Below are 23838 nucleotides of genomic sequence, written 5' to 3' on the forward strand. Positions count from 1 at the left end.
GCTCTGCTGTGTCATCCCGTCTGATCCGCAGAGGAGACGGCGGATCATTGCTTCTCTTTAGGAAACTCTCTCCAGCCTGGTTTGGCGTGAAAGTTCATATCTAAGAAATTTCTGCGTGCATGACATTACATAATGCTGTTTGTTTTCAAAAAGAAACGCCGGTGCTTTGGTGTTTCAACACTCTAAAAAGAGGGGGTAAAGATGAAAGAGGAATCCAAACTTTATTTCACAAGCAGGCTGAAGGGCTCTGTTGCTTTGCAGATCCACGACTGCAGCATTTTCTGGGGTAGCAAAGCAGCGTTTGAAGCTGGGAGATATGTTTTAATCATTCGGCGCCTTAATGATGACACTGGATTCATTATTAATGGGCCCCATCCCTCTGCTCTCCCTCTTCCTCATAACAGTCCACAGCCAAACATGGGTATTAGCATTAGCCGCTTTTGCTCTATTTGATCTTTCTGTAATTACACCACTTTTTGGAGATCACACTACAAGCTTTATGTTAAGTAAAGAGTGGAGATTTCTTTCCACAATACAATGATAGTGTTTCCAAGGACTACTAGTGGAAAGTTAGAGCAAGGCAAGGTGGGAAAAAAAAGTTTAGAAATGGAGATGCATAAGAAGCCAACATCAGTCATAAAGTGAGCTGCAGGATTCTCCTTTTTGGTGTATGCCCTTTTTTTTAGTAGGGGATAAAATATCTTTGATGTGCTGGATCTTTATACTCTCCACTGAGGGGATTTACTGTATAGATCAAATCCAGCTTTCATGACACTTTAGATAAAAATTCCCTGAGAAATTCTTTTCTTTTTTTCCTTTTTCGTTGCATCTCATATAAATCCTGCAGTATGTTCTTTAACACCTTAAAGCTGCACCATAAAATGTCTGTTGCCCCCTACAGGCAGTGAGAGGAATCACACAAACACGTGCAGTTTGGTCACAGCATACGGTGGCTAATCAAGGTGCAAGTGAGGTCAGATGGTATAAACTTTCTGATCAATAGGGGGCGCTGTCAAGAAGTTCTAGACAGACTTGGGCTTTTTCGATTTGACCAATCAGGATCTGTTAGCAAAATGGTAGCATGTTATTGTTATGTTATCCTTCATACATGCATTACTAGGTATTGCTAGCAGTGTGCCAGAGCGAGAGAGACGCCACCTTAAATTGATTAGTCATCAGTATGCTGCAAAATACATACAGCATTACCTGGTAGTGAGCCTTAATCCCTGCACTATAGCTTCAAACCAGAAAACAAATCCCCATTTGTTCTGCTGATTTAGCTGAGCAGAGTGATTACTTAAAATACACCTGACCCCCTAAATCGATAGCCATGCTCTAAAACTGAAGATGCGCATAGGGTTAATTGTAATGAAGTGTCCAAATCAATTCACCTCGGAAGCAACTGCCGTGGATAATTTGGCCTAAATGCATTCAAAATGCTCACAAATATGCTGCAATTAGTGAAGGAGCAGCACTAAGTTATTAGCTTTACATTAAAGCATGATGTTTGGGATGCTGCCAGGTTGTGAAACCTGCAGCAGTGTGGCCCCGGTGAGCCTTAAGGAAAGCAGAGGTTATCGAAAGGAATGGATGGAAGTGGTGCTTTTGCTTTCCAGGCGTGAGGGGGTGCACCGCTGCCAGATGGGTAGTTGGAGTCTGAGTTCTCTTCGGGGCCCGATGAGCCATTTGGCTCCGGTCCGAATGGGCAATTTCACAGGATAGAAAGAAAAGAAACAGTCACAAACAAAGCAAAAGTTAAGCAAAGACAGAGGACGTAAAAAAACATTTCACAATCATATTATACCCACTGCTGCTTAGCATGGGGTAATAAGCACAGCAGTGTGTAGCGAGGCATGTTGTAAGCATGCACACAGTTCATGTTGTGTGGTATAAGCTGCTCAGGCTTAGGAGGAGAGGCAGGAGCATCGCAAACAAGTCAATATCAAACCAGTTCCTTATCGCAGATTACTATCCATCCCTACACAGTTGTGTGCATACTGCAGCAAATTGAATGTTACACTGTGGACTCCCACTGTGTGCTGAAAACACAAAGGATAAAGTATCTGCAAAGCTGTTGTTAATATGTGCAGCAATGCTGAAAATACTAGCCACATATGTACATGTGGTGTTAGGAAAGGAGAGTCATCGGCTGGCCTAATTGTTAGCTTAAATGTGAGAAATGCTGCTCCTTTCCCAGGCAGAGGGAGTGTGGAGGGAATCACAAGGAACAGCTCTGATCCATATGCATGGCCGGATCTGGCTTAATTGCAGCATCGGGGGTGCACTGGGATCAGATAGCGCAGACTAAAGTCCAGCGATGTGAGGAACCCATGCTGAGTATGTGCTAAAAGCGGGAGATGTGAGGAGCGCCAGGCAGACTGGCAGGGAGCCTAACTCACAGTGGTGAAGCAGAGGTAAATTCTGCCTCTAAGGATCAACACTATCACCGAAAAGTTTGACAAAAATAAGAGAAATTTGCAGATGTAGGCATAAATAATGCAGGGAATACCTTCATGGAGTCAGAAATGAAGATATTACTGTTCAAACAAATAACAGAAAAAGTCTAAATATTTCCTATATCTGAAATTTAAAAAGAAATTTTAAAAGCTAATGCGAACAACATGCACTTCTGTAAAATGACCACATGAGGGCACATAGAAAACCATGTAAACAAACTTGTTGATGAAGATTCTCAGTCATCCAGGTCATCATACGTAGAGAAGATTGAAGCAAAGCGTCTGGACTTGTAGAGTTTTCTAGAAGACGTTTCGCTGCTCATCCAAGCAGCTTCATCAGTTCTAACTGTTTGGTGGGGAAACATGGTTTATATGTGGTTACAGACCTATGTGGGTGGATCTGGGTAAAACTTAAAAAACTTAAAAACAATAGCACTAAATGTTTCCATACTTACCTGTGATGTTCTGGCTGACTGGGCCAGGTGTGTCTAACGACTGGCTAACGACTATGAAACTGCCGGAGGGGGACTGGTTGACAGCCCTTTGTTCTTACTGTGAGTATGTGCAAACTTCCTGGGAATGGATGGAATCACTGCATTGTATGTGGTAGAAAGATGATGTCTGAGGCCACCACCTCTGTTAAGGGAAGGTTTTTCCAGCTTAACATAGATGGCTTCCTTGACTCCTCTTTCATACCACCTTTCCTCCCTGTCTAAAATGTGAACATTGTTGTCCTCAAAGGAGTGTCCTTTGTCTTTGAGGTGGAGGTGAACAGCTGAGTCTTGTCCTGAGGATACGATCCTCTGAACACCCTCTGACCTCTCCTCCACTCTCCTTAGTCTGGATCATACTGGGTAATATCGTCTCATAATCTGTGTTAACTGTCTTCCTTGTAGTTCTGTGCCTCGCTCTCGCTCTCTCTCTTTGCAGGTCTCAAGACCTGCATACTGACCTGCAGTCTCTCCTGTGCTCATCGACTTCACTAGCCCCTGCTGCTCATCTTTACTATCAAATTACTATTCCTACTTATGGACCGACGATATATATAGATATCTATTGCAATATAATCACTGTTTCATCTTGCTGTCATGTTTGCTCTGTACTGTATCATGTTTGTATCATGTTTGCTCCTCTCTCTCTCTCTCTCTCTCTCTCTCTCTCTCTCCCTCATCCTCTCTGACTAGCAGCAGGACTGGTTCCCCCTTAAGTTGACGGGTCCTGCTCAAGGTTTCTTCCTCTTAAAGGGAGTTTTTCCTTGCCACAGTGCTCTTAGGGGGGTTCCTGTGAAGCGCTTTGAGACAATGTCTGATTGTAATATGCGCTATATAAATAAAACTGAATTGAATTGAATTGAATTGAGGAGGTGGCTCTCCTGTGCTGAGCCATTCTTCTGTGGAGTGGTTGTTTAGTTTCTCCAATGTACAGATCAGAGCATTCCTCACTGCACTGGACTGCATATATCACATTGCTGTGTTTCTCCCTGGGAATCTTATCCTTCGGGTGAACCAGTCTCTGTCTCAGTGTTGTCATAGGTTTGAAATGGACCGGTATGTCATGGTTGTTGAAGATCCTGCGGAGTTTCTCTGATACTCCTGACACATATGGAATGGAGATGTTCTTTCTCCGCCTGGTGTTGTCCTTCTTGTTGTTGGGGGGTCTTGTATTTGTGGCTTTGATGAGTGCCCACTTTGGGTAGCCAAAGGTTTGCAGGGCCTTCCTGATGTGGTGTTGCTCCTTCTTCTTCCCTTCTGAGCTGGTTGGTACAGTTTGTGCTCTGTGCTGCAGGGTCCTGATGACTCCCAGTTTGTGTTCCAGTGGGTGGTGTGAATCAAACAACAGGTACTGGTCCGTGTGTGTGGGTTTCCTGTACACTTCCACATTGAGGCTCCTGTCCTCCTCAATATGTACTGTGCAGTCCAAGAAGGCCAGATTGTTGTCCTTGGTGTCCTCACATTTAGTGCTATTGTTTTTAAGTTTTTTAAGTTTTACCCAGACCCACCCACATAGGTCTGTAACCACATATAAACCATGTTTCCCCACCAAACAGTTAGAACTGATGAAGCTGCTTGGATGAGCATCGAAACATCTTCTAGAAAACTCTACAAGTCCAGACGCCTTGCTTCAATCTTTTCTACGTATGTAAACAAACAAAAAAGAGTGGAAAAAAATATTATATATTTTGACTAAGTTTTTTTACATGCAATTATTTAAACTATGTAAACAAATACAATTACGTGGATACAAGGAACTCAATATTGCCAATATTTGATGACTGACTCTTTCAAACACTTTTAAATGTGCTAATGTTTTAATTAAGTGAACACGCGAGGGCGCAAAACTAAGTTAAGAAAGAATTTACATTGTCTTTTTGAGGAAGTCAATAATTGGTTATACAACATCAACTTTGGCCGACTTTAAGCATTTTTTTATCCACCTACTCATGACGGCGCTACATAAACGCATAACTTTGTGTTGTCCTTGTAGAGGAGCCACTTTTGCCCATATTTGGAGTAAATTAGGTGGAGTCAGGGACTTTTACATGCACTTATTGAAACTGTATGTACTATATGTTTTTTGTAGTGTGAGAACAGAAAACAACATGTTGCCCAACATGAGTCATTGAACCAGCTTAGGGATGTCAGCATGCCCTCTCTCTGGAGTCCTTTATCACAGCGCTCAGACTCCATAAAAACGCTGCTTATTACATTAAATCTGTCCTGTGTTTTAATACCGATCACAGTTTCGTCCGAAGCCATCAATCACAACTACAAAGTCATGAGAGCCAAGCTGATGGCTTTCCTTATCAGCGCCTTTTACTTGCTGAACATCTGTTAAATTTTCAGAAAACACATCAGAATTGTGTGTTTGCACCTAAATTAATTGTGTTTTAGTGTGAAGACACACATAGCCCGCAGCTGGAATACAGGATGGATGCAATGGCCACAGGAGGGAAGTATAAAGTGAGCTAGGTCGATGCCAGAGAAGAAACCTCAGGCAAAATACATCACAAAAGTAAGGGTTGCAGCTGAGGTGTCCCTCCCGGTGGCTCGGCCATGGTGGGTTCCAGACACAAAACACAGAACCCGATCAGGAATTGGCTCCTTTTTATGCATTTGGCTGTGCTTTTGAAGACATGCTGGACGTGATTTGTCAAATTGGCTACGATAAGATGCTTTACAAGACTCCTGCTGGAAGAACAATGACTGTTTCCTGTTTTTCCTGCCATGAGGAAGTCCAGCAAATCCGACAAGATTAAAGACAAGGAAAATCCTGTGTTCCGCACTCTTGTCTAACAAAGTATTTCTAAATGAGCAAGATGGAGGGATAAAGCAAAGAAAACATGTCTTTAGAAATTGTGCTCCATGTTCAAACATTCAGTGCATCAAACCCAAAGGCTGCCTTCATCTTCATTTTCTATTCTCTACTTCCTTGACCTTCCTTCACACAGCTCCTCTCTCTTGCATTGAAAAAGCAAAGATTGTATGTGACAGTTGTCCCTCAGCCAACACGTGTACAAGTGATAAACAACAACACACACAAAAAAAGGGAAACAGTGAACCACTTAGCAGGCAGATTGCTCAGAAATACTGCATTTGCTCCTATTATTTTAGTTGGAAGGTTGCTCCACTACTGGCTAACGCCTAAACGAGAAAGATGAGGTCATCACTGAAGGGAAAAAACAACCCTTAAAAACCCACTTGTGCCTTCTCGCATGAAAAAATGCCACCACTGCACAAGAAGGATGCCTATTTTTGAGAGTGTAAACAAAAATGTAATTAAGAGGAAAATAGGACTTTTCACACATATTTGATCTCTCTGTATAGCAACACAGAAGATTAATTTGCAAGGGTAGCAGTGGCTGAAAAAAGTTGAGCTCCAATTTTGGAACTTAATTAAAAAAGCTTTATTAAATTTGCATATGTGTGCGCGGAAAACAAGCCTATACAGTAAAGAGGTGGAAAGGCCTCATTTTACAACATGATGCTCAGCTCTAAATAACCTGAAATCAATCAATTATAGTGACACTTCCCACTCCTCTTATATTTTCTGTCAACTGAGGTTCATTGTTCACTGCAATATCAAGTCCTGCACCTCTATGACCACCTCTTTGATTATTTAATGACGTCCATTCATATTTTTTGCTTCATTCACCACCGCTGACTCATTCATTCTAACCTGTGAGGTTGCGTAAACCCAGCTGCCTCAGGCCGTAGTATCCGTCTCGCCTGTAGTTGAGGAAGATGGCCAGAGCGTAGCGGCCCTCATAGAGTTTGGTGCCTCGGACGATCCGGAGGTTCTCCAACGGCAGGTAGTCGAACTGATTGAGCGCCACCAGCACATACCCCGTCACCTCTCTAATAGACTGCAAAGGAAAAAGTGAGGAAAATGAATATGCAAAATGGTGGGGTGGGATGATGCAATTTGACTCGAACTTTAACCTCCTGCTGTGCAAACATTGGATAATCTGAACATCCAATATGGACACCTAAAATGACTGCATGAATTCCTTCCTTGAATTTGACAGTCTTCTTCCTCAGTGCCATTCTTGGTAATCCATTTCTCTCCTTTCATGTGGATGCTATTTGCATTTTGAAATGTCAACCTCATGAAAAATGTGGACGTACAGTCCAAAATGATTAAAATGTCAGCTCAATTGCAGACTGATTACACTTCTCTGCTGATTATAGCCCCTCAGCTGTGGGCTTTCAGGGTTAGGAATCCATGATAATCGCACATTTATAGACCTTTTAAAACACTGTCACTGTCAAGGAAATGTATTTTGTGGTTAAGGGTGACATAATGATCAAAATCATTTTACTTAGACACACAATATGTGAAAATGGGAGAGCTTCTGTGTAATGTTTCTGAAGAGCAAGGAAGATCTTCAACTCTCTGCCTCATTGTGCATCAATTGACCTTCAGTAAAGTCACAAATCACCTTGATGATTACCTCTGTGTTACGCACTTGATGAGGCAAATTAATTCACCTGCAAAGTCAGGCTGAATGATTGTTGCCAAGGTAAGTACTTTGAATTTTGGAATAATTCTGCAGTCCTCAACCCTGGGTCATCACTGAACAAATGAAGAAAACAACCTTAAGGGGTTAAAGGTCAATAACAACACCGACAATCACCATGGCAACCATCCAGGATCAATAAAATGTGCATAGCTGCTGTGAAAATGTCTTGTTTGAGTTTAAATATTAAGCATTGTTTATGAAAAAAGGAAAACACTGCATTCAAGGATAAGAACCTGAACTCATCTGTGAAGCATGGTGGCGGTAGTATTATGGTTTGGGCATGTTTTGCAGGCGAAGTGTCTTTCAAAAAAAAAAAAAAAACTTTTAAACTCCTTAAAAATGTTTTTTTTTTCTGTTGAACACAAAAATATGATCCCTCACTGACATCAAACCCATAAATACAATAGAATCCTGCACATAAAAGCAACAATTAACTTATTTGAATTATCATATGAATCATCCATTTTCTGAAAGGCCATGAGGGGAAAATCTTTCTTTCAGCAGACATCCTAATGACCAGTGACAAGGCAGTAATGATGCGGCGGATTGGCTGTGGAGGAAGGCAGAAAATGAGTAATGGGAGGTTTGATTGGTTGCTGACCCCTGGTGGGGACATTAGCAGAGACTGACAGTTAAGACACGGCAATAGAGGACACCTGCATTTTGGGATAATAGCAGGTAACTAAGATTAGCTTCTATATTGAGTGCTAAGCAAACACTGAGCACCTGCCAAGTTGGCCCATTGTAACACTAGCACAATAGGAAGGGAATAGACAGTGGAGGTGCTTATTAGCAAGATTACAACGTGTCAATCACCTGAAGAGAGAAAGAACAACATAATAAAAGAGCAGTAGAATCCATTTCAGCAGAGGCTTTGATTAGCATACTTATTGCAAAAAGGATTTCTATTGTGAGGCCTGTCAAAACTCCTCTTTAAATCATTTTCTGTCAAATATGTTTTGAGTTTCTTTATGCTTTTCAGAGTTGGTGCAACTTCCTGCAACTCAGTGCAAAGAAAAGGGTATCTTTCCCTTAGGGATGGTGTTTGTTGTGGTTGAAGGCTGTGCCATTTCATCACTCCGACCCCGTCTCGACCCTGCGTTTTGCTGCCGGGCTGCTATAGTTACCGCAGGTGCCTGCCAGGGGCGCTGCGACTGGGAGCAAGGAGGACGAGGCTGCCACTGCTGCTGCTACTGCTGCTGCTGCTCCACAACCCGACCCAGCTGTAGGCACGCACTCAACTGCTGGCAGACTCCACAGTGTCTCCACTGTGCCCTCTCCTCCCTGCCAGCCTCCGGGACCCGCTGGCAAAACCAAAGAAAAACTGTTTCCCTGTTGCTTAGCAACCACAGGAAAGCCTTCCAGCAGGAGCAAAGCAGTGCAAAGAGGGAAATAAGAGGCAGAAGAAAGGAAAAAAACAGACTTGGAAATGATTTTTTGTTGTAATTTACCTAATTAAATTAAAGGATTACTCTGGCGTTTACTTTGACAATAATTTCGTAAGAATTTTTATTTTCTCAATCAATATTTACAATTCCTGAGCATTCCTCAGTGCTGGAGGGGAGCAGGGAAACAAGGAGGAGGGAGGTCCGGAGGGAAGTAAACACAAGCACCTGCATTTCCCCCTCCTGCCGCATCAACCGTGATCTGTTTCAGAAACACAACATGAAGGATGCAACGCGGGAGGAAAAGCTGCCCACCACTGCCTCACATTTAAGAACAGCGGGTTCACCATTTTTCCCCTATTTGTACCAACAAGTTACAAGAAACCCTTAATCCTAAAGTGACACCATTGATGTGAAAGACGATCTGGATACAGTCAACTGTGCTGATAACCCCCACCTACGCATAGAACAACACAGCCACAAGGCACAGACAAGTGTAGTCGACACAGGTCAACTACCCATGATGCATTACAAGTTTAACGTTTCCTCCAGCGCTTTTCTCCATCAATCGCAGGCAATTAGTGGCCCAGTGTGGAGCACTCAGTCAAACAGAATCCTATGCGGGCCCGACAGGCTCCTCTGTTGTTTTGTTTTACCTTTGAATTTCACATGTTGGTAAATTGTATCTTGGGGACATGCTGCAGTGAAAGAGCCAAAAAATGCTTTGTTTACCCACACACAGCATCACCATGATGGAAGGCGTTGACTGATGTGAGGTAGACCTCAGCAGCCCCTCTGGACATGTGGCTAAACTGTACATTAATCCATGGAAAACCATGTAAAATAAACAGGAAAACCTGACTAAATCATATCTATGTGCATATACTTGACATTTTAATGTTATATGTCCAATCCTGATTGCCAGGTGATTACTTTTATTTATTCACCTGTTTCACACATTTATCCTTGAGTTATAAAATATACAGATTGTTAAATGATGTGCAAAACTGATAAACATCATGTTTGCATGTAATGCTTTATATACACTGTGGCCTTCGTGGGTGATAGTTTGTTTATCCACTAAGGCAGTAAGTGCTATTCATAAAAAAATACAATATTGTGCAAATGTAAAAGTAGCATGGGAGATTTCAAGAGAAAGCATTATTTGCAGCATATATACTGAACAATGTTTTAACCAAATACACATAAGTGTCTATTTGCACCCTGGTGAGAATAGTCTCACTGCAGTTATTAGGGTGTATATAATCACCAGATTGAATGTATGGACACGTGTTATTTTATAATTTGGTTTTAGGCAGTCAAGTGACTTTAATATTGTCACTTTCCAGACAGAGATCGTTTTGAGAGTTTAGGTTTAAGAGACCTACCAATTAACACATAGGAAGCTTTTCTGGCAGGTGTAACTAGCATTGTTACACACAAAGTCAATTTTACTTACTATTTTCAGTTTCTATTCATAGTTTGGGTTATCTTAGTTGAAAAAATGTGAAATCTGAAAAACAAGATTGAATTTCATGTTAAACATATGGACATGTTAAACATATGGTGTTAGGTGTAAATAGCACTGTTGTGGCCTACCATCACCTGGATGCTAGCCTGTGTCAGGCTGGGGATAAAGAGTCTAAATAATAATAATAATTTTTGCACCTATTTTTTTTATTATGATGTAAATAATGTTTATACTGTTTAATTTTTACCGTTAGAGGTATATTTTTTAGTAAGGCTGTCCTGATCCGATCACGTGATCAGAAATCGGGCCCGATTACGTGATTTCAGACTCGATCGGAATCAGACATTACCTCCCGATCAGGACTCGGATATATATTTATTAAGGCTGTCAAAGTTAATGCCTTCTATGCAGGGTGGCTCTGTGTCTTGTAGTGTATGGGGTATGTCAGTTGCTTTTGGTGCAAGAGGTCCTGGGTTTCAAGACTTCGATGAGCTGCTGCGTGTGTGAAATCTCCGTGTGGTGGCAGCGTGACACACACACACACGTTTTGCTGCAATGAGTGCCTTTATAGAGAAGTATATAAGTATCGGATCGGGACTCGGTATCGGCAGATACTCAAAATCAAATGACTTAGACTCGGACTCGAGGGCAAAAAAACCTGATCGGGACATCCCTATTTTTTAGTATGCTTGAGTGCCTGTGTTTTGCTGCTGCAATAGCAAAATTTCCCAGCTTGGGATGAATAAAGTATTTTCTATTTAATTCTGTTCTATTCTAACTCTTTCACCAGAGGTGCAAGTAGCATTGGTGGCTACGGGCACCTAGGTGTGAATAGCACCAGTCTTTTGTTTTGTTATAATATGATAAAATAGCTCGTAGAAGCCTCTGTCTTATCTTATTGTCTTAACCTTTGGTGTTTGCTTTGATCCAACTTTATATCTCCATTTGGTTTATTTTCATCATGGGGTTAATTCTCTTGCTTATTTATTTTTATTTAATCCACTCAGCTCTTTTCTCCTGACAGTGTCGCTTTCATCAGGCTAAGCCGATTTGGATAGACTCTTAAACAACATCAGCGGAGCACAGCAGCTGGATCCCTGTCAGAAAAAAAAAAATGATTTGTTATCTTAAAAATAATGCGCTCACATAAAAAAACAATGTTTGATACCTCGAGATTACAACCTGATTCAATTGTTATCACGGGATGGCACCAGAAAATCGCAATTTGCTGTGTTGAGATAATGAGATAGTCAGACATGATCTGGGTATAATGAAACAATTAAGTTGTTAAGCTTGTTTTACTTTACCAAACAAGCTTGGAAACAGTAAGAGCTGCTGTTAATACACAGGAATAGAAAATTTCAACACCATAGAAGAAGAAGTTTAGGGGTAGGCTGTGCAGTGAAATGAAGTAAGGCACAGGGGAGATATATTTTAAAGCATAATTAATAGTGCATCTGTTCCTGTCATCCGGATGAGTGCAAATGAAGTAGAGGGAGGAAGACTGTGTGAATGAAAGAGGAGGAAGAAGAGGAGAGAGGTACACTAAAGCGAAGAAGAGGGGAAAAGTGTAATGACACCATTATAAAATACACGAGATGGGACACATATTATGGTGATTATAGCTCATTTCCATACATATAGAGCGCCAGTGAGTCAAGGAGAGTGCAGTGGCGCATGTCAGCAGCAAGACTGCCAGCTCTCAACGGTTTGATCCTAACCGGAGCACAATCTGACTCCTCCACACGGCAGGTAAAGTCAATGGGCGGGCAGGGACCTGTTTACCAAATCGCTTCAATGAGCTCCGTAAGAGAAGTATGCACTCCTTCACCTCATGCGACTGTTTGGCTGCTAAGTATTCTGAGAGCACTCGGGCGTGACATTCAAGATTTTGAGAAATCCTGTTGGAAAAAAAAATCAAGGCCTTTGAGAGAGTCATTGACTTTGAAATAAATCCAGCTGCGTGAAATGTCACGGTGAAGTCATTCATTGCAGGTGTTTGTGGGAATCTTCTCAAGTTGTGCTGCTAGTGCCATGAGGTACTCCTATGAGATCGTATGTATAAGGTGGGGTACTTCAAATGGAAAATTACATCAAACACCCTGTGAAGTCGCGTCCCTTTAAGGTGTTTTAGTAAGTCTATTTTTTTCCTGGCTTAATCAAAAGACTTTATCTGGATGGTGAAAGACTCCAGTGCCCTGGATCAAATTGCATTGTAATCATAATCAAATGTGAGGCAATAAATATTCGTTGACCCTGTGGGTGTATTTTCTGTCATTAATTAGAAACATAATTCAAAAAAATTGATAACCAGAGATGTGTTTCAACAGTGCCAGGCATTGTGTTGACACTGACTTTGGATTCACACAGTGTATATATATATATATATATATATATATATATATATATATATATATATAGGGGTGTGCCTCCGGCAGCTGCTGTGCTGCTGGCTTTCGGCGATGATATTTATTGTCTCAGACAACATGACAATCTCATATAACGACTGCTTCACGAGGCATCTGTGTTGTCAAGATGCATTTACAGTAAAGACCCTGACTCTGACATTAAAATTACCAAAGGGGGTCTGGTGGGTGGGTGGGTGGTTGGGGGGCATGGCATTAGGGGGCAAAGCAAAAAGAGTGACTTTGCAGTACAGTATCTGAAAATTAAACTGCAGTAAAAACACTAATACATAACTCATGAGGCGAGCCTGTTGTAGAAACCCAGCAACAGTCGTTGCGTGGCGTATCACATTATGCTCTAGCCTTTGGGGAACCTACATAATGCAGTTATGTGTCAAAGCTAGTGCACGTCAGCCACAGGCTGGCTCCTGCCGTGGCTATGGAGGAAGAAGCTCTCCAATAGCACCTTTATCTCATATGTAAGTTCCTCATTATTCACGGTCATCTCAAATTAGGGGACAGTTTTTGAGCTGCACGGGGGGTCCGGGAGGCAGAGCTGAGAAGTGGCCTCCGAGGCCCAATGTCAGCTCACTCGTTCTGGCGAAGAAAAGGTACTTAATGGCCCTTCCAAGTGATTGATGATTGGGCCCGGCACAGAGGTAGGATGCAGCCATAGGTAGACAATGTGAGACTTGGCTTGGATAATCAATTTATGTCAATGGGAAAGAAGACAGAATGCATGCATTCCCACTGTGGAAGGAGGTGAATGTATAGAAACAAAATAGCGGTTACAGTTAATGATTGTGTTAGGAGAGCCCGGTGGGGACATAAATCACGCTTCCTTTCACACAGAGTACCCCCATCTCACAATTTCAACAACCACATATGTATATAAGGGGTGTAGTTTGTGGCCTGAGGTAGAAGGAGTTCTTTGGAACACCCATGGAACTTATCACCTATGGACATGGTGAAGAAGCAGGTGTGGTACAGGGTGACAAAACCCATGACAAAGTCCATGACATGGTCCTCAAGGAATTTGCACACAGAAGCTCCAAAAGACCATGGTGCCAGTTTGGTAGGTCTTTGGGTTTAATAACAAAGCAAATTCATGGATCCTGAAGGATTACCCAAAAACATGGTGCCGATGCTGATTGAGGGTCAGACTTTCTTCGACAGAAAAGTCGGCATGGTCTAAACATAAGTGGGAGTCTCCCAGAACGGCTCAACATCAAATTCCAAAAAAAATCAAATCAATGGGGCCTGAAAATCCTTTCTCTAAGACTTTTAGAAAACCAATAGTCTCCCAAGAAAATTCTCCTACTGGACAACCTGGAAAAGAGTCACACTATGGGAGAAAATTAAACAAATCTGCTCTCCAGCCCCCAGTGGTGCACGCTGCCATCCAGGAACTCATCCAGAACTGGTTCCCCAGAATTAGGAAGGAGCCTCAGAGGACGTCACATTGTGGAGCTGTTTCTCCCATAAAAGAATGAGAACAAGTGAAACCTCATTGCTACTAATAAAAAGGGAAACCTTAGAGTCTGCAAACTACTTCATTTTGTGGAATTATAGCCCCCTAATCAGAGATGGAGCCTGGTTTGTGAAACCAGGACATGTTCCAGGTGCTTTTGTGCATCCTTCTTCCAGCATGCTGATTTGACCACCACTCTAGGTTCTTTGCTTATCATACCATATCAATAATATCACACCTATCTTTATCTAACCAAGCATCTGTCATCAGAAATTACTTCTATTTTTTTTAATGGATAAATAAATAAATTTACATTTAATGTAATGTAATTTAATGTAAATTTAATTATTTAATTTTAATGACCCTATCTGTGTTTATTTTTTCTAATCAGTTTTTCTTTTTTGCCATTCAGGTTTGCACCCAAACAAAAAAAAAACAAAAAAAACTTTTTGCCATTCATGTTTACACCCAACCGTCCAGCGCCTCAGGAGGGGGAAACAGTACTCCACCAACACTGTATTCGGTGGAGGTGGGGAGCTGTTGACCTCGACTGGGGATGTGGTTGGACGGTGGAAGGAGTACTTTGAGGATCTCCTCAATCCCACCAATGCGCGGTGGACTCATTTTGTTACCCAATTCGCCCTGGGTACCTTAAGTCTCTGGATGTTGTGGGGCTGACACCCCTCTGCAACGTCGCCTGGCAATCGGGGGCAGTGCCGCTGAACTGGCAGAGGTGTATTCCAACTATAGGGGATCACACTCCTCAGCCTCCCTGGGAAAGTCTATGCCAGGGTACTGGAGAGGAGAATTCGGCCTATAGTTGAACCTTGGATTCAGGAGGAGCAATGTGGTTTTTGTCCTGGCCGCGGAACGCTGGACCAGCTCTATACCCTCCCGGGGTGCTGGAGGGTTCATGGGAGTTCGCCCAACCAGTCCACATGTGTTTTGTGGATTTGGAGAAGGCGTTTGACCGTGTCCCTCGCGTCATTTTGTGGGAGGTGCTCTGGGAGTATGGGGTCTGTGGCCCTTTGTTAAGGGACCGGAGCAGGAGTTTGGTTCACATTGGCGGCAGTAAGTCAGATCTTTTCCCAGTGCATGTTGGACTCTGGCAGGGCTGCCCTGTCACCGGTTCTGTTCATAATTTGTATGGACAGAATTTCTAGGCGCAGCGAGGGACCGGAGGTGGTCTGGTTCAGGAACCACAGGATTTCATCTCTGCTTTTTGCGGATGACGTCCTGTTGGCTTCATCGAGCCAGGACCTCCAGTGTGCACTGGGACGGTTTGCAGCCAAGTGTGAAGCGGTGAATTAGCACCTCCAAGTCTGAGGTCATGGTTCTCGACCGGAAAAAGGTGGCTTGCCCTCTCTGTGTGGGAGGAGAGCTCCTGCCCCAAGTGGAGGAGTTTGTGTATCTCGGGGTCTCGTTCACGAGTGAGGGTAAAATGGAGCAGGAGATTGACAGGCGGATCGGCGCGGCCTCCGCAGTAATGCGGTCGCTGTACCAGTCTGTTGTGGTGAGAAAGGGGCTGAGCCGAAAGGTGAAGCTCTTGATTTACCGGTCAATCTACATTCCTACCCTCCCCTATGGTCATGAGCTCTGGGTAATGACCGAAAGAATGAGATCGCGAATACAAGAGGCCGAAATGAGTTTCCTTCGAAGGGTGGCTGGGCGCTCCCTTAGAGATAGGATGAGAAGCTCGCACACCCGAGAGAAGCTCGGAGTAGAGCCGCTGCTCCTCCACATCGAGAGGAGTCAGCTGAGGTGGCTCGGGCATCTGGTTCGGATGTCTCCTGGACGCCTCCCTGGGGAGGTGTTTTGGGCATGTCCCACTGGGAGGAGACCCCAGGCAAGACCCAGGACACGGTGGAGAGACTATGTTTCTCGGCTGGCCTGGGAACGCCTCGAGATCCTCCCAGAGGAGCTGGAGGAAGTGTCTGGTAAGAGGGAGGTTTGGGTGTCCCTGCTTAGACTGCTGCCCCCACGACCCAGCCCAGGATAAGCGGTAGAAAATGGATGGATAGATGGATGTTTGCACCCCCTAATGACATCAAAAGGGGGGAACCACCTCCAGCTGAACATCCTACTCATATATAGTGCTAATTTTAGCAGTCTGTTGTCTCTGAGGTCTGCTGTTACCTTTGAATACCACTAGGGGAGCTGTTTCCACCTGATATTTGTAAAACAATTACTTTGTGATGATGAAACAAAGAGGCACTCTTCTCAGACACAATGTCAGGGAGTGTACTGAGATGAATAGAGATACATGACACAAGTTTGTATCCAGCATGGATATAAACCCCAAGGCATCCATTGAAGAGTATGTGAGAGGAGTGTTTGATATCTGCATATATATTCAAGGATGTGTAGTGCACAAGGTACTAATCAACATGATGGACAGAAGAGCTAATGGATTACAGTCACTTCAGGACAGTGTAGCCGCAGCACAAAGAGAATGTGATACACAAAACTGAAAAAAAAACAAAAAATTTACGCCCCAACCACACTCTCAATTGAGCATGTAAGGAGTGCATCTGTGGACACGCAGGCGATTATCTTCACTGCTTTTGTAATCTGAGTTGAGAGATCATAGTGGTATAATTTTCACCACTATGTCAAATTACATAGTTCTCTTCAGACTTCTGATTTAATCCAAAAACATTACAATCAGAATTAAAAAGAAAGTCAGAGTTTTGTCAGAGTAAAGACGGAATATTTACTTTTAGAAGAGAATACAGAGAGGTTAAAATCACAATTAAGTCTAGATTAAGTCTAAATTATATTAGAAAGAGCTCAAATTTCTGATGTTAATTTAAAAATTCTAAGATTAAAGTTCAAATTATGTAACTAAAGGTCAAAATGAAGTGAAAATTTTAATATTAAAGTTAGAACTACTAGGAGAAAGTCTGAGTTCAGACTTTAGTTGATTGGCTAATTCTGAGATTAAATAAATTACTGGAAACATTTAGTCAGAACAAACTGATTTTATCCTGATCATTCTGAAATTCAGAGAATATTAAAAATAAAAAGATTACACATTTATGAGGGATAAAAGTAAAAAAATTGTTAATATAAAGTGTGAATTCTGAGATTAAAGTTAAATTATGATATTAAAGGTCAAAAACTTGTCAAAATAAAGTGTGAATTCTGAGATTAAAGTCAAATTATGAGATTAAAAATCAAAAATCTTGTCTGACATTAGAGTCAGAATTCCAGTCAAAAAGTCAAAAACAGGACCCCAGCTAGGTGATGACACTGTACAATTGTGACTGGTTGAAAGGCTGGTTTGAACACAAATTTATGTACGAGGACGCGTGTTCTTGTCAACATAATTTCTGGCCCTTGTGTTGTTTTTCAACAAATTTGGAAGACCTCACAGTGTCAGGACTGGGAGTGAACATCTCAATCACAAACACAAGGCTCAAAGACAGGCACACAAAGACATCATGAGTCACATAATGCGCACACAGAGCAGACACACACGGATACATGCACAGTGTAAATGTCACAGAAGAACGCAATCTGTTCTGCTAAGCAGCCACAGCACCCCAAAGCTAACTGAGACAACTATATTTAAAAAGCAGAATGTCGTCAACCTAAAGGGACAACAGGACAACTAAAGCTGGGTGTGTCCAGACATTTCACCAGCTTAAGTTCCATCTGGTACAGAGGCACATGTGTGTCTTAACAACATTATGAGTGAAGCCATACAAACTTCAAGCTTTCAAACCAACAACTGTGAATAATTAAAAACATATTTAAGGCAAAAAAAACAGCTTCTTTAAATGTGGTATCTCCAAAAAGCAACCTCTGCCAGTGTCACACAGACTGCTTTCATGTGCAAACGCCGCCTAATTCAACAATGCAGCTCCACAGCTTTAGAGTAGTTTTGTTGGGTACATTGTGTGAATGCACTTGAAAAAAAAAGTCTGCTATAAAAATGCAGCGTGTATGCATAATAAATCCTGCAGCCATGATGCCTTCAAACAGGGAGATGATCTCACAGAGCTTGTTCCATCTCCTGTAGTGTTCTCATAATGTAACAATTCATATGTTAGCAGCCAAGATCTGAGGATTTCAGGAAGACCATGGCAAGTTGTAGGAGACAAGACTGGGACAAGAGAAACTCCATTATTTATTTCTGTTTTTCCGACATGGCCTTGCTTCACCCAGTACAAATATGTGATACTGTGTGTACTTTATCCTAACTTTTTAGGTGGAGGAAAGAAGAAAATATCTCTATGAAAATCAGAATTTAGTATGGCGAACCAAACCTGCCAAAAATACATAAATAAATGACACAAATGAATATGCAATAAAATGCGTAATTTGATCAGAGACATTCAAAAAACAGTCTCTTTAAACAGCTGCATTTCAATGGGAACTGTGTGCCGAGCATCTCTGCATCCATACACCTCAGATTTAAAAGAATGCAATGTTAATGTAAATGTAATATATTCATCTCTTTCAAGATGAAGACATTTATCTTAAACCCACATGTCAGCGACAGCCAGGGGATAATTCCAGGTTGTGAATTTTTAAAATAGCGGCCACTAATAAAACTATTTGCACCTGGTAATGAGATAGCACAGGTGTGAGTGAGGAGAGGCACCACACTACTTGACACTCGCTGAGTCACATAGACATAGAGAGGACAGAATGACTGCTTGTAGAGGAGGGGAAGACGCTACCAGAGCCCTATCCATTCCTCTCGGCCCCGTGCATCTGCCACCATAATTTGTGATAATGATGGCGTCCCAGCAGGGCCACTCTGCGCGGAGTGATTCGGAATTGATTTAGTGCATTAATTACGCCCCTGTTACGCCAGTGTCATGGACAATATTTTACAATTTGATAAGCAAAAGACGCGCCGTGGGATCATTTTGATGAATTGCGAGGGTTCGGCCGTGGCACGCTTTTATGGTCGTACCTTTTAATTTAACGGTAATCACCTCCCCCTCCATGCCATGAAAGAAGCAAGACTTTAATTTCACCTCTGAGACCTCTGCTCTGCAGCATGTCGGCTTTGATCAGGCCCACGAAAAAGCATGGCATGCAGCCACACACACATGTATCCTGATGTTATGTGAATGCAACACACTGCATGTGTGTGTGTGTGTGTGTGTTACTCCGGCCCTTCTACTGCACAACAACAGCTCTCCAATGCTGCAGGCAAGACAACCAGGAGCCCAGTAATGAGCAGGAGAAGTGTCTCAGTCGTACCACCTACCAATCCCCCCCTGGGGGGAAGAAGACACCCCAACTTCCAAGCCGAGGAGCTGCAACTCCCACAGGAGTGCAACAGTGGCAACCCTGAATCCTCAGTCTGACCTGTTTATCTTCACTTTTCTAAAACAAAAAAAGTTGACAACTATGAAAACAGTATACATCTTATTTTATTCTCCATTTTCAAACATTATATTGCTTGAAAAATCCTCCACTGATATGTAATTTTTTTGTTAACTTAATATGCACTGTTAAATCCATACAGGGCCTTAGGAGTTCTTTCATGAGGGCCACAATCAACACAGCAGGACAGCTGAGCAGGTGTTTTTCACAGCTACAGTTCCAACTGTATTCTGTCATAACTGTCATAAAATAAAGTAAGTACATTTTCTGTGCAATTAAAAAGTCAATCATAGCAATTTATAGTCCATCAAATCTGAAAATGAGTGGTTGTTACGCATAACTGTTGCTAAGGACATGAATTATTAAATAAGTCTAGTCCACCTAAACACAATAGGTAAAAATTTTGCATTAAGCAGCACTCAGTGCTCTAGGTATTCTAATGAATTTAACCCCTTCAGGAAGACACATATTCCTGTTAGAAGTCAGAATAGTGTCAGACACATTAGGCTATATAATAGTTATAATGGTACTTCTAATGGTATTCTTAATGCTAATGGTGATATAATAATCTCTACTCAAATGTGTCAAATCTTGCTAGAAACAATTATTCTTTCATAATAACAGCTCTACAACTGCAATACCCCACATTATTTTGTTTTTATCAAATTTACTATACCTTGTGACACATTATATATATTGTTTAAAATGGTACAATTCTTAAATGTTGCCCCCCCCCCCTCCAAAAAAGAAAAAAAAAATCATCCGAGCTTTTATTGTGAAAAGTCTTAGAGAGACAGGAGATTGTTTCAGACGCTGGATAAACTGACCATAACATAACCGTATCATGTGTTTTTCCATCTTACACGTGGTTCTTTGCTGCTACACAGCATAACGTTACAGTAGGTTCCTAGAGTGAACACTGTGCATTTTGAAAAAGCCTTGAAACACACAAATGATCAAGGTATGCGCCTCCGTGCTCAAGAGAAACAGCTTCACCTGCAGCAACAAAGCAGAAATAATAGGTTCATTCAGTCAAAAGCACCACCACACATATAGAAGTAGATGTGTTTTTGCTGTTGTAGCTTTATAGAAAGCACTAGCTTGTATTTATCCACAGCATTAAAAAAGATGGGGAGCCGATGACAGAGCTATGTTCAGCTGTCAGGTCATCAAGATGTTTGATGGTTTTGTCCCTTTGAAAAAAGAATGAGTGTACTCAGGTGGCAGAAACTGTGTTATGTTATTCTAATAATTTGAAGTTCTGTTTAACACTCTGGAGCTGCAGAAAATGCTCTGCTTAGAGAGCCAAAAACTACAACAAAAAGTGAAATGTATTTTTCTTCTCCTGGACTTAGACGTCTCCATTACCCCACAATTAACGAGCTCGAGGACACATCAGGGTAGTGCCACCGTGATCTGGCAGGGTTCTGGCTGGCACGAGCAGGGTGCTAATTTTCCCAGAGTTAAGGGCTGTAATTATGCAAACGCTGCCGGGTGCCCGCGAGGCGCTAACAGCCTCCCATTCCAGGCGACAGTCCCAACCTTTTATGAGCTCCTCAGCTGGATCAGAGGCTAGCGAAGCTGTGCAATCGGCCTCGGCCTAGCACGCCCCTCTACAAACTGATGGTGAAGAGGCCATCGTGCAGAACAATAGAGAGCAGGGACAGGGGCCGAGAGTGAGAGGAGCACTTGACCTCCTCGCCGGCCCTGTCCTCTACCTCTCTGTGTCTCTTCATGTAAATAACATCCCTCACTTTGAGGGGAGAGCTCTCTAAAAGGCCTGCGGCACACAGGCTGAACCCAAAAATACAAAGATGGATTTGGACTGTCATGGGGAAGTAAATAGGGGTAAAATCCACAAAAATCAAAACAATCTGACCCGAAACTAAAATGACTTTTTATCAAGGCCAAAAGTATTTACGAGTCACTGAAAGGAGACTGCTTTGGTACTTTAGGTGCTAATAGCACCTAAAGTACCAAAAAAACCTACAGAAGCTACACCTGACCCAGTCTTATAATTTAAAGTTCCCAATGAAGCCACACATTCACTGTGTTAACCTCAACAATGTACTAAATTTGCAACCAATGAAATATTGTGTTCATATTTTATATTTTGGGCAATCTCAAGCTAGCGGATAGCGTCATTGGCTGCAAACGCTTTGCTAGAGATGTTGGTGGTGGACAGTGCCTATTAGGTCGCTGAAGTAGACCAATCAGAAGGCTCCTCAGGTTGATAACATGGATTTTACACCCATATATGATTGTGGTTGGTGTTTCCAGGGTATTAACACAGCAAGTGAATACACATCCAGCATCCATATGTGGTCATAACTATCAGTGCCATAACCATGGCAACTTAAAGGATAATGCATTTATATATAAGGGAAGCTTTTAGGAGTTGACGCTGGTAAGCTAGTAGCTAGTTACAAAAGCATTTAGATGCAGGCTGTTGACATAGCCAATGTATACGCATGTCGCACCCATCTGTAGTCATAAGCATTAGTGTCATCACCATGGTAACCAATAGAACATCGCATTCATATATGGTGACGCGTTGAGTTGATGCTGTTTAGGTAATAGATAGCTGCAAAAGCATCGCCAGAGATGTTGCTTGTTGTGGTGGGCGGTGCCTCATTGGCCACTGAAGTTGACCAATCAGAGGGCTCTGAAACTCCTCCTCTAACTGGGACATAACATAGATTTTGTTCATCTTGGCAGCCTGTTTAGAGAATTAGCATGTAGATTTCCTCTAATGGACTTAATTTTATATAAAGGAACACAAATATGTGTCATGCAGTGTGTCAGGAGTACCTAGATGAATGGCATCGCTGAAGGGCAGACACGGTGAAACAAGCGTGATGGAGTGCAGGCTGAATTACTGCCTCACAGTAAATTAATAGCATGGAGGCACACTCAGACAGAGAGAGAGGAGTGATCAGATGAGTTCTGAATAATGACACAGAGAGAAGCGGTAATCTCTGACTAACACACTGATCTCAGCAGGTTGGAGCAAGGACATAAAAGAAGAAGAAAAAAGAATCTCAGGAACTGACGAGGTCATGACACAAAAGAGCATAGATAAAAATGAGCATTACAACCTCACTCCAGACCGCTAACATAACATCAGCACAGCATGCTAAAACACATATACAGTGCTTGGCTAAGCATATGAGAATTCTGAGGATGTAGCCGAGCTGCAGAATCACTTTCATTTGCAGCTGAAATACAGCCCAAGGAAAATGGGAAGCCTTTGGTGTGAGAAGTCTCTTTTCTCTCCTGTCTCATCTCTTTATATTCTCTCTCCTCTGTTTCCCGGCTGTGCTGAACTCAACTCGTGGATTTTTTTTCTTGGTTAAAAAAAGAACCTGTATCTCTCCTTTCTCTCTGTCTTTGCTGGCTGGTGTTTGCCAGAGATAAGCTCAATAAAGAGTCGACATCAAGTATACACCTCAGTGACCGTGTCATTCATCTCTCTTTATTGCTGAGGCCCATGTGTGAAGCATGTGAGGAGAACTTTATCAGACTTTCTTTCTGTCCTGTCGCCGCTGCCGCTCTCAGCTGCAGCCCTGGCAGCATGCCCTGTATTTTGCAGATTGATCTGGCTTTAATGAAGAGTCCTTCAGCTGAAGTGACATCATTAGCTGGTTGTGGGCCACGGCAGGGGCATTTGGACCACTCCGTGCTTCACTTCTGGGGGAAATGGGTCATTCTGAGTGACAGCCGACAGAGTGCGGGGGGTGGGGGGGGGGGCTGGCCGGCGAATGAGACAGAGGGGGTCTGCCAGATGGGGGTGCCCTTCAGAGACCTGTGCCTGTATTCCAGAGAAGGGGACCTGTGGCCTATAGTGCTGTGTGGGGAGATATTAGCCATAACATTCCTTATGACACAGTTGGTGACAAAAGGGGAAGACATGAGCAATAGTGTTAGAGTGTACATCAATCTGATATAAACAACAAATTTACTCCAAGGACAGATTGTGCAATACTCAGACAAACACAAGAGGTACATCTAAGCATGTTCAATGTCCTATACAGCACAATTAGAAGACTGAACAAGCACAGTTTGTTTGGAAGGGTTACGAGGAGAAAAGCTTCCAAAGCTTATCTGAGGTTTACAAAACTCTATCTGAACGAAGCACCAAGGTGGAGTTGTTTGGTCCTAATGCTCACCACCACATCTACTGAAAACCAAACACAACATTTTAGCAGAAAGACCCCATACACACTGTCAGTCACTGTCAGTGTCTCACCAGGCAAAAAATCACCACACCTTCCTGGTTTGTCC

The 23838-nt window shown here is 42.4% G+C and overlaps 1 protein-coding gene across 3 annotated transcripts in view; it reads right to left on the bottom strand.

Annotated features, from left to right (window-relative positions):
- LOC114428569 (receptor tyrosine-protein kinase erbB-4-like) overlaps positions 1–23838 on the bottom strand; it is a 171684-nt gene that overhangs the window by 59364 nt on the left and 88482 nt on the right. For all 3 annotated transcript variants that reach the window (XM_028397123.1, XM_028397132.1, XM_028397114.1), the window contains exon 3: positions 6633–6819. In XM_028397123.1, the coding sequence (XP_028252924.1) occupies positions 6633–6819 (187 nt within the window). The remainder of the gene's footprint in view (positions 1–6632; positions 6820–23838) is intronic.

Source organism: Parambassis ranga, chromosome 2 (assembly GCF_900634625.1).
Source record: "Parambassis ranga chromosome 2, fParRan2.1, whole genome shotgun sequence".
Classification (NCBI taxonomy): domain Eukaryota; kingdom Metazoa; phylum Chordata; class Actinopteri; family Ambassidae; genus Parambassis; species Parambassis ranga.